Here is a 17541-nt window from a genome sequence, read left to right as displayed (position 1 = left end):
TCCTATCTTTGATGCAAGATACAAAATTTTTGCTAGAAACATAAAAAATATGCTTTTAGCAGAACATTCTAAAATTTTCAACTGAAATGTATGAGAAAAAAAAAGAATTTCCATAGGTCCAAAATAATTTTAAAAACTGCGCAGTTTTCTAAACTTTCATAATAACACAAAAAAACATGTACTTAATAGGCCATTATTTTCTGTAATCAGTTACTGTCTCTAAATGTGTTCTACATAACGTAAACTTAGGGGATTGCAAATATTACTTAGTCCTAAGAAAGTCAAAAACATGTAACGGAATCTCCGACTTACCACTTTAGTGGAGCGATTACAGAAAATAATGGCCTATTAAGTACATGTTTTTTTGTGTTATTATGAAAGTTTAGAAAACTGCGCAGTTTTTAAAATTATTTTGGACCTATGGAAATTCTTTTTTTTTTCTCATACATTTCAATTGAAAATTTTAGAATGTTCTGCTAAAAGCATATTTTTTATGTTTCTAGCAAAAATTTTGTATCTTGCATCAAAGATAGGAAGGTGATTATTTTTTTCAAATATCTGCACTTAATAGGGAATCTGTCAAAAAAAAGAAATCTGAGAAAAGTCAACCCAAAAAAAAGATAAAAAAAAATTAAGCCACTAGGTCCTGAAATTTGAAAAAATCACAAAATTAACGATAACTTCTAAACTAAGAAAAATCGTAGAACATACATGGGGGTGAAATCGATAGGTCTAGTCCTCACTTATCACCTGCCTTCGGCTTGACACCTTACAAGAAACACCCTGTATACATTTTTTTTTTATACATACATATTATACATAGTAACACCCATTTATGTAAATAACATTTTGACGTTAATAAGTGCCACTTGTGGTCTAAACTGAATAAATATTTATGATTTTGATTTTTTAACTAATCGGTGTTTGGTTTTGAATTGATATATTTTTTCTTTTATAATGCCACGTGTTTATAAATTCTCTACAGAAACGTCTCCCAGTATCGACTATTGCAATTACTAGTGAATTAATCTTAATTAATGGACGCTGGTTAATCGATTAGTCAATTTAGCGAAAATACTCAAGACTGAATGTGAATGTTGTGTATGATCTGACCGCGACCCCACAGGCTTCACACGGATAGTTCTGACGCACCGTAGACAATGCGAAATGATATCTCATATACAGTACTGCTTCACAAGTTCAAATTAATTTTTTGGGGGTATGTTCGAAACTTTATTTTGCGAATAACAATTTTTTACAGGTTTTTTGCTGATTTTAATGTAGTCACATCGATTGATTTGAATTGACCTACAGTTTGAAACCCGGATTTGTTAAACTTTGTTAGTGAATTTATCTTAAATAATATGCATTATATTGGTAATTACTTAAAATAACGAAGAGATCAATGAGACACATCGATGTAACGTAATGTTTGGAAGTTGATAAGAATTTCGAATTTTTGACATTCGATCGATTACTAACCGCATTCGAGTCCATTAGGCGGAACTAAAGTACGGATTGTAACGCAACGATGTGGGCCGAAATGTAACTAAATTATACTGCTCGAATTTCTTTTCAGAATACCATCATAAATATTGAATCCTGAATAGTGATAATAATTTTCATCAACAAAATATTTTTTTTGCAAGTGAAATACAGGGTGTAGCTCGCTATGACTGTATTCAAATTAGTGTATATTGATTATTACGGTTTACGATTGAGTATTATGCAGCCACTAACTTCGGCCCACCAATAAATCCAGCATCGACAGGTTGTACCCACCCTTGTACTAGTTAGCGGTTAACGCCTAGTTATTTATACCTATTGTTGATTAATGTAACTACTGTATCCATTAGTAAAATATTAATGCAATAATTAACGTGTTTCAATACCGCCATACCAAATACTTTTTATACCTTTTTTGTGATTTTGTTTGTGTTATTTTAAGCGTTTTTTTCAGTTTTGTATATTTTTCTAATAATTTTTACCCGCCATACCGGGTGTAGTGTGTGTTACTGAGAATAATATTTGTCTGTTTTGTATAGGGTTGGAAGAAAACGTCACGCGTTATTGTATCATTTATTTCCAAGCTTCAGGAACGAAAAGCTACACAATCAAAGGTACAAGCGACACACACCGCCCGCGGCGATACCAAACTAACACCAACACATTCAGAATTCGAAAGGAACGCCAACAGCCGCTGGATGTTGAACTTATATCGCAATCAACAAACAAGGTAATTTTTATACACCTTTTTTTTGTATACGTTTAAAGTGGTATACATTTATTATGATACAGTATGCTTTTCCTTACTAAAACGATCTAATTAGACGTAAAACCAGGATATTTATTATATTTATTGGAATTATAAATAGGTAGGAATGAATTTCACCGGAGATTTTGATTTGTCTTTAACATTTATTATGTCACATCCAACAGTTGTTGGCGAAAATCTACTTGGAAAATGTCGATAGAAAAATATGCTTTTTTACAACTTGTAGAAAGTAATTACAGAAAATAAGCTTTATTGGCGATATGAGTTAATAAATATCGCGTGACTTTGCGGTTTTTCTGAGAAATGTAAACGATTTGAAATAACAAAAATATTTGAAGACATTTTTGTTCAAATGTATTTTCATACAAAAAATACATCCGCAAAGTAACACGTTCACGAACTAAACCACACCATTTCCAGCTTATATACGTTATATAAAATCGCGATGAGACCAGGCTTAAGCGACAGAGTCCACCTACCGTATAACATCGACATATAAATATACTCCACAGTTATCTTTTCTTTATTGTATATGAACGGAAACCCTAGTGGCATTAGTAAGTACAGAATACTTTGTGCGTATCTATTACGTGTCTACATTATACATTTTTATGTAGATTAATGTAATAAACGAGTGTATAGGTTACATAAGACATGTATAAAATCAATGTTATAATATTTACAGGGTTTTTTTTTTCAAAAATAAATCATAACATGATTATGAATTCATTAAAATTAAAGATTTATTGTCAAGTTTATCTTAATTTCGCTCGTTTATTACTGTAACCAGGAACCTTAACGACAATTTGCTAAACTACGAAGATCTTCATAAGCCTACATGTTGGAAAAATACAAATTTTCAATAAATTCAACGTATATGGTAGTTAATTTTCATTGTATAATTTTATTGTCCGATACAATATTGTCTAATAGTGTTTTAGTCTCTGTAGAGTCTCTAATGCACAATTTTATTAATATTTTAGAGTTAGTCATTACCAGGCTTTATTCCTCTCAAAATTACATGCCATTTTTATATTTTATTAGCGGTTAAACGTTTTTTCCCCTTGTATAAAATAGGTTTACTTATTATACAAGTTCTGGTAATGACTATGACGTTGCTAAGGCCGTTCAGGCTGCTACCTAAACATAATCTACACACATGCTATTTTCCAATTGATAGGATAGTTTTTTAATTGAGAAATAATTGCATTTTTTTAACCTTATAAATCGTTGACAGAAAATTGACCGTAATTTTAAATAACATCATATAAAACTTTCTTAACATTTGAAAATATATTTTTTATAATTGTTTTTCTCTGTTAATTGTAGACAATAGTTAATTTCATAAAAGTTTTGTTTCCAACTATTAAATAAAAACAATTTATAAAGTTTTTAGAATCGATCAGTTGGAATGCTTCAAGTTCAAGATATGGTTAGAATTTCAAGAACAAAAATATTTATCTAATTCTATGCAATAAATACGCGATTTTCCTACAACAGTTAACATCGATTAGGGGCCAGTACATTAATGCGAGCACTAAGCAGTGAATCCCTTCTACAGTTAGTTCTATACATATTATAATTATTACACAACCATTATTTTTGCCTGTAACGTATCATGAATGGATTCGTTAGAGCTCGTAAATAAACCGTCCAAACCGAAACTAAAATGGAATGTAGCGAATAATCTCTATTATCAAGCGTCACTTCGACAATGTATAAAGTTTTAGAATTATTCATGTCACATTATCAAAATATTTATTGTCGCTAATTACAATTACTAGACGTATGACTCCCTCTTTACAAATACACACTATAATATTCTCCCTATCCTATGAGCAAGAGCCACTCGCGGCGACTCGAAGAAGATATGCTCTGAACACGAAACATTGTCTACATGATAAGAGTTTCTCAAACAGCATTTAGTATATATCTACAAATACGGTATACGATATATTATGTGATACATCATCGTTACACATGTTTCCGAATACATAGTAACATGTACATCTACTATGTACATATAAACATTAAGAATTGAACATGCATAGACTCGCTACACATGTTCTATATAAAGCCAAATACCAATGCATTTCTTCATGTTATTTATAAATCTTTAGGTATCGTCGTTAACATATAACAGAGCTATACTGTTTCTAAAAATCGACGCAAGCGATACTACAGAAAACATATTCATAAATCTATAGGAAATAGGATAGTAGACTGTGTATATGGAGGAGGCTTTACATCACATTATAAATAATATTGTCTAGCAATAACGCAAATGAACCCGTCATTTCCAAAAAGGACTTTGTAACTCGGATTCATGGTGAAAAATCGTTACTGGTACCGGAAAAAATTACGAAGATTATTCCAAATAATGAATAGGGAAGTAGCTTTTGTAAAAAGTAATATAAAAGCATACCTATTTCATAATTTGGAAACAATACTTATACTCGTGTAAGCCTTTTTCGTAATGATGGGTCCAGACTCCCGATACATTCAATTTCGCTCAGATGACTCCTTTCATCCCTTTTAATATCAGCCTTTACATTTGCTATCTACTTTAAAATTATAGCAAAATTTAGGATTTATTTGTCTCTGGTTATTTCTAAACTGATATGTGTGTGTAAACATAAATTAAATATAATCATTTACAATATTTTAAAAGAAAATTAATAAAATATAGTGACGGGTTATCACTTGTCAGAAAAAAATAAAATAAAAATTACCTAAAAAAAGTAAAAAGTATACTTATCGTCGTAAAGGTAGATAAAGAATAAAATTGTAACAATATAGTTTTATACTTGAACATAATTTTTAAAATTATACAAAATGGGATCTATAAAAATGGATATGTAATTGAACCCAACGTGGAGTTATCGGAGGATAGTGGAAGAGGGTGATCACAAACATCATAAGTCATAGAACGCTAAAGCGCACATCTATGGTCTAACTATCGTAATTATTCTATCGTCTGTAGCTTAACTTATTTATACAATCTAAGGGTTATGGAAATGAGAATGTAGCCTCTTTTTGACGTAAAGTGACGTTTTACGTTGTGTGTGAGTCTAAAACATTTTAGTTATTCCGACCGGCCTATCTTAGCCAGAAAAAAAATCATCATAAAAAAATAAAATGAAGCCGGTCCTTCAAAATTAAACATTTGCATTTTTTACATAAACATTTAATTAAGTTAGGAAATATAAATTGTATAATATGAAAATTTGGCTATGATTTCTTGCTTTCTCCATGTTATTGTGAGTACTTATCATATCATGAGATTTCATTCCCATTTCCTATGTAATATAATAATAATAATATATTACATGATACGATCTCAGTCGCTAAATTCACTACTCAGAAGGATTAAAAAAACAAACGTACTTAAACATTTGAAGATTAACAGGGTTATACACCATTAGTGTTTTACACAGAAAACAATAAATAAATTTTAAAATCTTGGATTTTTCTTACCATTTATAAATATTTATTATTTGACGTAATATTGAAATAATACGGATTTTGATATAATTATATTTTTTGTTAAATTAACTAGGCTCTCATATAAAATTTGTTCTATGTATAACACTATCAGAAAGCTCGAGTTAGAAGAAGACTCATAAGAAGTCAACAACCATACTTTCGTGTTATCTAAATATATTTATTATGTATACATAATGTTAATATACTGTATACTTTATTTATGTTTGAGCATAGCCTCTGCTATATTCATTGCGACAATTTATTCAACATAAATGGTAAATGCATCGAATAACCTACAAAACATCCAAAGTATATAAGTATAATTTTCATCTACCATCACGAAAGTTTGATCTTTCAATTCTGAATTGAGTCCATATTTAATAAAAAATACACAATTACAAAATTAACAGAGATAGATAATATTCGTAGCTGGACAAAGTATGTTCAAACTACCGCTAAGTATTGTCACGTGACTAGGTTAAAACTAGTGTTAACCTTATAATCTATTAAAGCTATTTTACTAATTTTTCCTTCAAGTCATCAAAAATTTCATGGTTTAAAAAATGTTACTACCTATCTACTTTGGGGAGATCATTTATGGGTCTAAGATGTAAGTATTATTGTCATTGTATAGTTACATTAACAAAGCTTACTCTACTTTTTCATATAAATACAGTCAAAAAATTAAATACTTATTGTCCTTTGTTTCTAGGATTGTATTATTTAGTTACAATCATCATTAGTAAGTAGGTACTTTATTGTCATTATTTACATTGATGATCATTGTCATTATTTTAACATCGAGTAATACTAAAAAGTTTTCCCAAACTTTATTGTCATGACTGTCCTAATAAGTAACAGTAGTTGTATAAGCGTTAAAGCTGTTACGAGTGTTATTGTCACGCGGGAAGAGACGCTTACGCTACGTCATCGACATTCCTTTGGACGAGGGTTAGCGGCCGCATCCAAACAAAACGTCGCATTAATCTATAAAAGCACTTTCCCCTAAAACTACTAACACCAAACATCAAACAAATATACACTTAACCCCTACGGTATATGACACTAAACATACAACACGTAATAGAAATGAAAAAATCAAGGACCATTATAAAAATCTCCTAAAAGATTAGGCTAAAGCTTTTAGAACCCTACACCACTTAACCGAACGGCTTAAACGTACATATCAAAGAGTTCTGTATATGACCGAGTCCGAAATAAACGGCCGAGTCGTTCGATCCGACGCGATAAACTTTTAATACAATACAATCGAATATAGAATTTCATAGTATCACAGCTTCTTTACTTCACACGATAGACGAGTGATATGTGAATACGTAGCCATTTATTGTCGTGGTTATGTCGCTCAGACGTCGTCGGAGCGCGCGTGGTCGTCGTTGTAGGCGCGGATCTGGTCGGTGATCCAGGGGATGTACTTGGGAACGTAGGCGTAGACGCCGGGCAGGCGCGGGTGCGCGCACTTGATGCCCCACGACACGATGCCGCCCACGAACCAGCGCGACGGATCGTCCGGGTCCTTGCACAGCAACGGCCCGCCCGAGTCGCCCTGGAACAACAGTAGGGTACTTGAAACGCTAGTCATTGACATCCTTTTTCATCATCATCATCATCATCATCATCATCATCATTTCAGCCATAGGACGTCCACTGCTGAACATAGGCCTCCCCTAATGCTTTCCACGTTGATCGATTGGTAGCAGCCTGCATTCAGCGCTTCCCTGCTACCTTTACGATGTCGTCAGTCCACCTTGTAGGTGGACGTCCGTGAGGAAATCCGTAAACGAACTAAAGTTGCTGACATAGCCCGACGGATTAGCAAGCTGAAGTGGCAATGGGCAGGGCATATAGTACGCAGAACTGACGGCTGATGGGGCAGCAAGGTTCTGGAATGGAGGCCGCGTACCGGAAAACATCCTTTTTATGACCAATCAAATGCGGCTCTCCCGTAGATTTTGTATGGAAATAACAATGTTATTATCTTCACCAATTTAGTTCCAACAAAAGACGGAAAATCGAAAATATGCGAATAATAAAGTGGAGCGTGCTAAGGTTGGTTCGTAATAATTACGATTTACCTTTGAATTTAATCAAATTAAGATTGCAAAATTCCCTCTAGCAAACTTTGTTCCCCCTTTATTTACGCGTCAGTCAAAATGTTTTTATACAAATGCGGTTCAAGCAAGTTTGACGGCCAAACGAAAATGACTTCGCAACTTTCGTTTCCTCAATTTCGGCGCAGATTGTTCAAAATGGGAATATAATAACGTATTTTTTGTGCAAAGCAACAAATTAAATCGAAACAAAGCCTTCCACCGCGTCACTTGAACAATAGAGAACAAAGCCGATCACAGCGCTGCCTTTTACTTTTATGAAGGGAATTTATAATTTGTTAATCGACGAGTCACAACACGAGACGCTTTCTTCATCTGAGCCGTAATTAACGAGGAACGTCGTGGTAACTTGTAGTACAAAGTCGTTTATTTGTTTTTTTTTGTAAAGTCTCGAAGTGAGGGTAGGGCTGAGTCTGACAGCTGGCTGGGAAAGGAGATTTTTGATCCTTTTAAACATTTTAATTAAAGTTTTGTAATGTTCGCAATGAGTTCAAATGGCAACTTTTTGTGAAACTAATTAAGTTACAGGCGCCCTTAAATTAGACAATGACTTGTAGGTAGCCTCACTAGAGTTAAGTTTGTTATCGAATTCACGTAGCAAATTAATTAATACGAATCGGAAAATAGTTACATTGTCTATCGGCGTGGAGATCTTACGAAATAATTTCAGGCGGTTATCACTTGCGTAACACACTTTCCACCTTCAAAATGAAGAAAGAAAAAAATTCAATTTAGATAAAATTAGATACGTATCAGGTATTGTTCTCGTAACAACAGCAAAAATGAAAGTGAGTTACTCCTTTGATAAACGGAAAATCAAAACAATGGGTAAATAACAAAAGCATCGCTATAATTTCATTTTCAACGGGAAAATAATAAAGAAGAAGAAACAAGAGTCAAATATTGACAGCCCTAATACCCAGTAGAGTCAACACTCGACTGTCGGCGGGACGATATTGGATTCCGCGAGATTGAGGCATCTGTCAGTCGTTTATCGCTGTAGGGTTATTAGTGGCGACTTATTGAACCCTGAGCAGCTCAAATGATTAGAAGACCGCCAAGTGGGCAAATGACCCGGTGGTTTGATAAAGGAACAGAAAGTCAGGTGGGAATCAGAGTTCGAATCCGGATGGGGGCTCTCTAGTCATCCGGATTCGAACTCGCGAGCGAACGAAAATGTTATATCCGCAGATAAGCGCAAAATACACAGAAGCGATATCGTGAGTATTCCGGGGGCAGTTGTTTAGGTAGAGATGTTACATCGTATTTGGGAAATCTACACAATCCATGTAAACAATGTGTGGAACAGTTTTGTGATGTAACAAGAATGTACGGAAGTAGTAGCTAAGGCAAGGATATCTTTTTATTGGAATGTTTTCCTTCTGAACAATCCGTCGTTCGCCACACAATGAAATCCTAATAAAAGTCAATAGCGTAGCCGTAGCAACTGGGTCTCTTCTCGTAGATTCTGTAAATAAGAGTTATGTCTGTTAATCTTAATTTCTATGTAGCTAAGATTTATCGTAGCATAGTTTGAAATTTATTAGCAAAAATAAGAAATTTATTACATTTTTATTGTGTTTGGTAGACTTTGATGATCATTTATTTGTGATACACAGGTAAAGTGGTTAAATGGATAACAAGGATTTATTAGTAGAAGTAGGAAGAAACATTTATAAACTTTGGATGCCAAAAGGCGGTTTCACATGTTTGATTCTTCGCACGTTCCGTCGTCACAACCGCGCAATATGAAGTGTGGACGCGCCCTAAGGAAGCGTCAATAGCCTAATAGTGTCGGTGTCGGATTGGCCGAATACAGATCCGAGGAACTAGGGTTCGGTCCCCGCTGCTGCTGCACTATTGCGGTGAACCCGTTGCAGTAACCGGGATTTTTAAGCAAGCAATCTTATTATTTGCGCCCGTCGCATCGTGTCATCACAAGCTCGCCATGACGCGCCCTAAGGCCAATGAAGTCGGTGCCAGACTGGCCGAATAGAGATCTGGGGAACGCGGGTTCGGTCCCCACCGCGCTGCACTATCGTGGCGAAGCCGTTGCGGACCAGCCGTGCTAGAATCCGCGAGGTGGTTAAATCTTATCGATGATTTAACGTCAAAATCAATCAATCAATCAAAAATATTTATTCAGTTTAGACCACAAGTGGCACTTATGAACGTCAATAGAAAATAATAAAAAAAGAAAAGGTAGCCCTTATGGGGCACTTTACATGTCTCCTTATCTTTTGGGCCCTACCAGCGCTTCGAGACAAACATATGGCAAGTGCTGAGAAGAAACGCCGGAAAAAACTCAGTACCTATACTCAAATGTATCGCGTAAATCGATAAAAGGGGTTGGGATTGGGGGAAGCCTATGTTCAGCAGTGGACGTACTATGGCTGAAATGAAGATGATGATGAAATCGATAAAATGGCGACATTAAGGGCAGTTTATCGCGACGTGCATCCTAAGCCTGAAGAAGTTTAAAAAGGCAATCGTACCTGGCAAGCGTCTTTGCCGCCCTCGGGGTAGCCGGCGCAGATCATGCCGGCGGTGACGTTGAGGTCGCGGTGCTCCAGCCACTGGTTGCACAGGTCGCGGTTCAGCACCGGAACCTCCACCTCGTTCACTGCCGGCTCGTACTCTGACACTATAAATAACCATTGCTTAGGGTGTATGGTAACACCGATAATGTCTAATTCTGAAACACTATTATTAACTTTTGCTAACCATGTTTGTTAATAATTAATTATAGGCGAGTATTCCAGCTCTCCAAAAATGGCCACCGCAGAATAACAGCGTCATGTTCTGGGTTTTATTTACTACTCCAGAGCATGACACATGCTGAGCGATGGCCAATTTAGGTTCTAACTACCTACTTGTATTTGCTTTTTGTTATCTGTGTGTTATATTTTAAGTTAGAACCAAAATAAATGTTTTTCTTTCTTTCAAAAAAATAAATGTTTTTCTTTCTAACCAATAAAAAAAGTAAATGAAAAGTTTGTGATATCGCACCTTAAGTAAGGACCACTTTACAGGAATATTATCAGAGCTAGACCATATTAAATCCAATAAAAATCTTAAAATAGCTCTCCTGTAAAATTGCAAAAAGTGCAATTGTGCCCTTGTTCTACCGAAGGTGCGATATGACCCGTTCAGCTTCACTCGGGTTCAGCTCTGTATTCAAATTCAAAATTCAAATTCAAATCTTTATTGCGTACTAAGTGACAATTTTTGTAATGGTGGAAATTACATAAACATGGGCTTAAGACTTAGTGACCTAGGAGGTATTGCAACAGAGTAGGTGGCTATATACATTCATTATACATAATATTATGAGAAGTAACATAATTGCATACTTCGATGCTAAAAAATAACAAATAAAGCAGATTACAAATTAAAGTATCTAGAGAGATTTTCGGTGGTCAGTTGTTAGATATTCGTTAATTGAGTAGAAACATTTAGGTATTAAATATTGTCTCAGAGCTTTAGAAAAGCGTTTAATGTTAGGTTCGGTTTTTATGTGTTCAGGAAGTTTGTTGTATAGTTTCACTGACATGTAGTAGGGGCTGGTATTTAACATTTTAATTCTTGATTGAGGTAAGTAAAGTTTATCCTTATGTCTGGTATTTCTATTATGGGTGTCCTTGATTTTTGTAAAATTATTAATATTCTTATAAGTAAATATACATGTATCATAAATATATATCGATGGTAAGGTAAGTAGGTTGTATTTAATGAAGTAGGGTTTACATGATTGCGTATTGTCTATTTGAGCTATTATTCTGATGCATTTTTTTTGCATGATAAAGAGGTCAATGAAATCTGTACTGTTTCCCCAGAGTATAATTCCATACTTTAATTGAGAATAGGCGTAGGCGTAGTAGGCTGCTAATGCTGCTTCTGTGTGTGTACTGTGAGTTATTTCATAAAGAGCGTAAGTAAATTTGGATAGTTTTGATTTAATATGTTCTATGTGTTTTTTCCAGCTAAGGTGTGTGTCTATTACAATGCCAAGAAGTTTGAATGTATCTACTAATTCTATTTGATTATATATGTTTCTCACACTTCAACTGGCATTGGATTCAACATCGGATTCTGACACTTTTACAGTTATGATACCATGAATATCAGTTTATGGTCCTAATTATTTTTATTTTATTTACGACCTTCGACCAGTTGGACACTTTAGATATCTTCTTGTAATAGTGTCAAACTGTCAATATCTTTTTAGCTTTTAACGCAAATCTAGTCTTCAAAGCAGTTTAATCGATTTATTTTATTTTCAAAATCGATATTTTATTGTCTATGATGGCCGCAGGAACATCACTATACATGGACTCCCAGCAATAAAGTACGGTAATGCCTCGTACAGATTTTATCGGCAAAAATTATGGAACTTGATAGGTTTTAGACCATGCCACGCACCAAAACGTCCGGAAGTTGTAATAGTATTATAGAATAAACGTTAAAAGACTTATTTATTTAATTTTTCAATGCTTAAGTGTCCATTAGAATGAAAGGGTGCTTAATGTATTAAAAAAAATAGAAAATAATTATGATGGGTTAATGTTTTTGGGCGGTTTTTTAGGCGGTTTCTGACAATGTCCTTTCGCTGCAGCTGCTGCATTAGTTCTGACAGTCTAACAAAACCAGAAACTGAAAACATGTCAAAGTCGCACTAAAGTAAGGTGCACGGCATGCAAAAAGTAGGTACAGTTCAGTAGAACATAGCGAATGTTCGGAGCACGAAATTTAGTGTACCTGCTTAAATTATATTGATGACCTACAGACACGTTACTAGAGACAGACTGTATTCAAAGTGACTTTGTAGTCAACCTGTCCTTCGAAAGAATATCATGTACCTATTCATCGGAATCGAAGTCACTTTTCAAGGTGCCTCTCGTATGGATAACGTTACGTTATACGAGTACGTCTCAAGGTTTAAAATAAATGATCTTTGAAATAAACCTTTGAATCTTGAAATAACTCAGACCTTAACTCCAAGAACACGGCGTATTTTAAAGCTTTTTTCCTACGAACATGATATTTGTATAGATTTGGTTCGATTTTTGTGTATATCGCGTCTGTATCGCTACAAACGCGCGTCGACCAGAACAGAACCAACTATAACTTCAAATGTCTATGTAACCTGATTGCGGATTTATTTCAGGTACCTGCATCCTCATCCATGGTAATGTTGTCCACAAGAGCGCCCACAACAAGTCGCCCAACAGCCGCCACGGGTACACCTTCCACGTGGTAGAGAAGAAGGACAACAACTACTCTCCAGAGAACTGGCTGCAAGAGGGAGAGGGAGCTCCCTTCTTGAATCTCTATACCACTCCTCAGATGGTCTAAGGCGGTAGCATGTCAAAAACAATATAATTAATAGACTTAAGTACAATGTTGCCACATTTCGACTGTAATTCGACTCCATCGTTGCTGTGATTTTAGGTACTCTTGAAGTTGGAAATAAGGATAATTAAACTCCCAATTCCTTGTCATTACCCGGAAAATCCAAATCGAATGTACTGCCTTTTACTTGAAAGAAAGATATCGGCCTGAAAGCTTAAAATTTTTAATAATGAATGATTTTATAACATGAGCAGTAAGCTCGAAAAAGTATTTTCAGACACCTATTCGAAGCATTTTTGCTGTAAAATTCAGAATGTAAGGCTTAATACACACACGATCATGAAACTTGTACATGACAAATTCGTGACGCAATATCTACGTAAAGAGTATTTTCATAATATATTGTTTAAATAGTAATTAAAATAAAGTAAGTACCTGCTCTTAGTGTGGTTACCACAGTAGCAGCCATAAATAACTCTCAATTATTTCTATATTTATACATCTCAAATAAAACTGTATAACAGCTATTTTCCCGGACGCCAAACCAATGCATTTTCCTTTTATACAAAAGCACTTCCTTATAATTACACCGACCTGCCTATTAATTGAAAAACCAGTTATTATAACAGTGTTACGTGAAACCGTTAATTTGGAAATAATTGCCCAACAATAGCTCGCATGTTTTAATTTTGTTTTTAAGCAATTTATATTTTTGTATGCCAAATCTATTTTTGATAAATATTATACCATGTTGACGGCTTGGTGTTTTTTGTGATAATTACATTTAATAAATGTTAAACTGGAATACGTTGTTTTATTTTTGGTCAGTCTTTATGATGGCAAAATGAATAAGCCACGGATAGAAACTCGTAAATAAATATAAGTACGTACATGTAAAAATACATGTTAGGTAGGTTGTCCTTATTTTTCCATAAACATTAATTCATTACTACGTACAACTATCTGCTCTCTTATTCTCTCTATGGTCAAGAAACTAAAAAAAACATATTTGGTTAACAAAACGACCTCCTAAATTATGTAAGCCAACGGTATGCCAAAGAAAAATTTTCCTCGCAAAGGAAAGCGGAAACTCGTTAGCAACCAAAATTTTGGTATCCACACTTGAAACACAATGAAGTTATAATAAAATAACACCCAAAGGGTTTGTCACGATGCGGTCAGGTGAAAGCGAACGCAGTCCGTATCATGTCATTGTATACAGCACTTATTTTGATAACCTCGTAGGTCAGTTTTCTAGACATATCAAAGTTTATTATTACATACCTGGAGCCTTGAAAATAATGTTTTAGGCAGGATTTTTACGAGCGGACCTACGGAACCTAGACGTGTTGTGGTTGAACGGTACACCAAAACATTTTCGCATGATTAATAATGAAGGGAGAACTATGAAGAGTGTTAGAATCTTAATTAAGTAAGTTTGATAAGATGGGCATTGATTAATTACCTTAGGGTAAAGAACTAAGGGTTGATAGAGGTCGTAAAGATAAGTACAAGTACAGACCTATTAATACCCCAATTGTATTTTTTCATGCAGTAACATAAAACAAGTTCATCATCATCATCATCATCATTTCAGCCAAATGACGTCTACTGCTGGACAAAGGCCTCCCCCAAGGTTTTCCATAATGAACGGTCCTGCGCTGCCCGCATTCAGGCTCTTCCCGCGACCTTTACCAGATCGTCGGTCCACCTAGTAGGAGACTGCCCACGCTACGTCTTTCAGCCCGTGGTCGCCACTCGAGAACTTTCCTGCCCCAACGGCCATCGTCTCTACGAGCTATGTGCCCCGCCCACACACAAAACAAGTTACTGAAAGAATAATAAATAAAAGCACTACTTACGTTATTTTATTTTCAAACAAGTGTCCTTCTGGAGAAATGCGAAGTTCGATCAAGCTTGAAAGACTAGGTATCTTAAGAAGCTGCAGCGGAAATGCTCGCCTTAATTGGAACGGAAGTACATTTCCTGCGCTAAGCTCTGCTTCAGATTTATTATTTTGACGCCTACGTGAAAACGATCGCGAATCTACTCGTATATACGCTTAAGGTATATAGGCTAGCCAATGAATGCTTTACGGTGTAGAGAGAAATGTTTGGAATACAATTTTTGACTTCGTACCTACCTTTGTTACTAGTTAGGAAGTGAACATATCAAAAGTCCCCGCCATTATAAAACCCTTGAGCCGGCGGGGAGAGGGGGTTTGAAGGTCTCATTTTTAGGCTTTTCGCTTAATTCTCGCAAACTATGCGACCTAGAGACATGATCTCAATGAACTAAAAAAAATTATTAAAATGTTACAAAAACGGGAAATATTATTCAAACTACGAGTATTTAGCTTATAAATACACACAGCAAAGGCATTTCTGTAAAACTTTCCGATCTTAGACAAATTAATAAAGGTGGGCGAGATGAATTCTATTGAAGTTTCTTTTAAAAATTTCCAATATCAGAATAACTGATGAGTTTTATTCCTGGATATTCAATCATCAACTAGCAGATCTCATTTTATTTGCATGAATTGATAATTTCATATTCATTTCTTCTGAAATCAATAAGTTCTGCTAAATTAAATTTCCACCTACGTGCAGCTGCTATTGCAGATAATATTTTAAATTTGTTGGGAGAGTAATCACGATTTCTGCGAACGTGGGTAATAAATGTGCTGGTAATACAGGCTGTAATATGACTATGACAGAATGGTACCTAGACCTTAAACAGAGTATTCGAACTATGAAACGCTGTAGGTCAGCGTTTTGTGTTTCATCAATCAACCCGGTGAAAACTGAACATTACACTTATTCCAGTATAATGATCCAGACTATAAAAAATACATATTGTTATAAGACATTTTGAGAATACCAGAATAAAAATGTTTATTGTTGAAATACTCTTATGTAGTGTAAACCACCTTTACATGTAGTTGCAACTTTGTAAAAAAATACAATAGCGACTGTAAATTATAAAATAAATGAAGGAATAATTATCGATCTCTTTTCATTATCAAAACAAGAGACTTGATGAATGATACCGAGCTTGGAATAGTGATTAAAATTATATTTTTTGCTAAACTTACACCCGGTATATGATCGGTTCTGCATCAGCGCATCACGTTTTAATATGCGACGAGTCCTGGTTCAATATTTTTAATATTAAATTTCCTAGTAACTTAGAGCCGAGCTCATCTATCCCTACGCCCACAGGATATTTAATTATTATTTTTCTATCAAGAATAGGTAGGTACTTAAGTTCAATTTACTTCAATAGAAGCCTGACTTTCCACACAATATGTATGTCCAAAATGATAAAGATAAAAGTTGTTGTACCTAGTTAATGTTAGTTTTACCATGGTTTTACGGTACAACTTGTTAACCTATCTACGTTGTATGAGAGTAGTTATGTATGGTGCTTGAGTTTTATGTCCCAATGCTTGTCTTAAAGGTAAGTCATCATCTCAGCCATAGGACGTCCACTGATGAATCATGAAGCATGCATGCATGCATGAAGGCGTCCAGAGCCTTCCTGCTACCTTTAAGATGTTTGGTGAAGGTAAGTATTCAAACATTATAGGTCAGTGACCGATTGTCTTTTAGTGCAGTAATTAAAAGCGTGTTTTTAGTGTTTTAAACTAGGTATCAATTTTATACCGTTATGTTCAAACGTAGAAAAGCAAAACCAAAATCCTTTTAATTGTACACCCGTACTTTAGTCTCATTATGTATTTGGGTTTAGGAATAGGTAGGGTGCCTATTTCCATTCGACCTCACGTTCGACACAGAGCTCACAGCTAATCAACTCAATGATCTTTAATTACAAACATTTGACAATTCAACCCAGTTCCCGTATCGAGGTGGTTGCGGGCCGATAGCCAGTGTGCGCCGGCGCACGATACGCGGACGTTCACACCCGTAGGAAGTCGGTATCAGTACCCTGCCGGCTGCCCAAGATGCGCGTTGTCCTGCCACTGCTGTTGCTTACCATCGCGACCTGCTTCTGTAAGTCAAATTCTTACTCATTTCCATAATAAACAAAACAACATCGGGGATGTTCTAAAAATAATCTGTTCAAAATGTTTATTCAACAAAAAAAGTCGCTAATGTTTAAAGAATCTGGCCACCGCATCTTTCTTCCTTTTCTTCTTCTTTTTTAAATTACGAATGAGTTTTCATAACTTTATGCTGAATTTTCTTTTTTATTTTTGTTGTTTTGATTTTCCTTTTTGAATCATTGTAAGCGTCCGTTGTTGTGTACGCTTTTTTATCATTTTATGATACCTAT

The 17541-nt window shown here is 35.0% G+C and overlaps 1 protein-coding gene across 2 annotated transcripts in view; it reads right to left on the bottom strand.

Annotated features, from left to right (window-relative positions):
* Positions 1-5806: 5806 nt before the first annotated feature.
* The window catches only part of Corin (corin serine peptidase), a 95149-nt gene continuing 83414 nt past the window's right edge, over positions 5807-17541 (bottom strand). Inside the window, exons 15-16 of one of the 2 annotated variants that reach the window (XM_028304675.1) lie at positions 10389-10537; positions 5807-7328 (exon numbers count right to left, since the gene is read on the bottom strand). In XM_028304675.1, coding sequence (XP_028160476.1) covers positions 7128-7328; positions 10389-10537 — 350 coding nt within the window. In that variant the 3' untranslated portion in view covers positions 5807-7127. The remainder of the gene's footprint in view (positions 7329-10388; positions 10538-17541) is intronic. The other variant, XM_028304676.1, reaches the window with a different exon arrangement.

This window comes from Ostrinia furnacalis, unplaced genomic scaffold, assembly GCF_004193835.3.
Source record: "Ostrinia furnacalis isolate ACB-3 unplaced genomic scaffold, ASM419383v2 OfSCF1475, whole genome shotgun sequence".
NCBI classification, from domain to species: domain Eukaryota; kingdom Metazoa; phylum Arthropoda; class Insecta; order Lepidoptera; family Crambidae; genus Ostrinia; species Ostrinia furnacalis.
The sequence above is the reverse complement of the archived record's forward strand: the minus strand, read 5'-3'. Positions and strand labels throughout refer to the sequence as shown.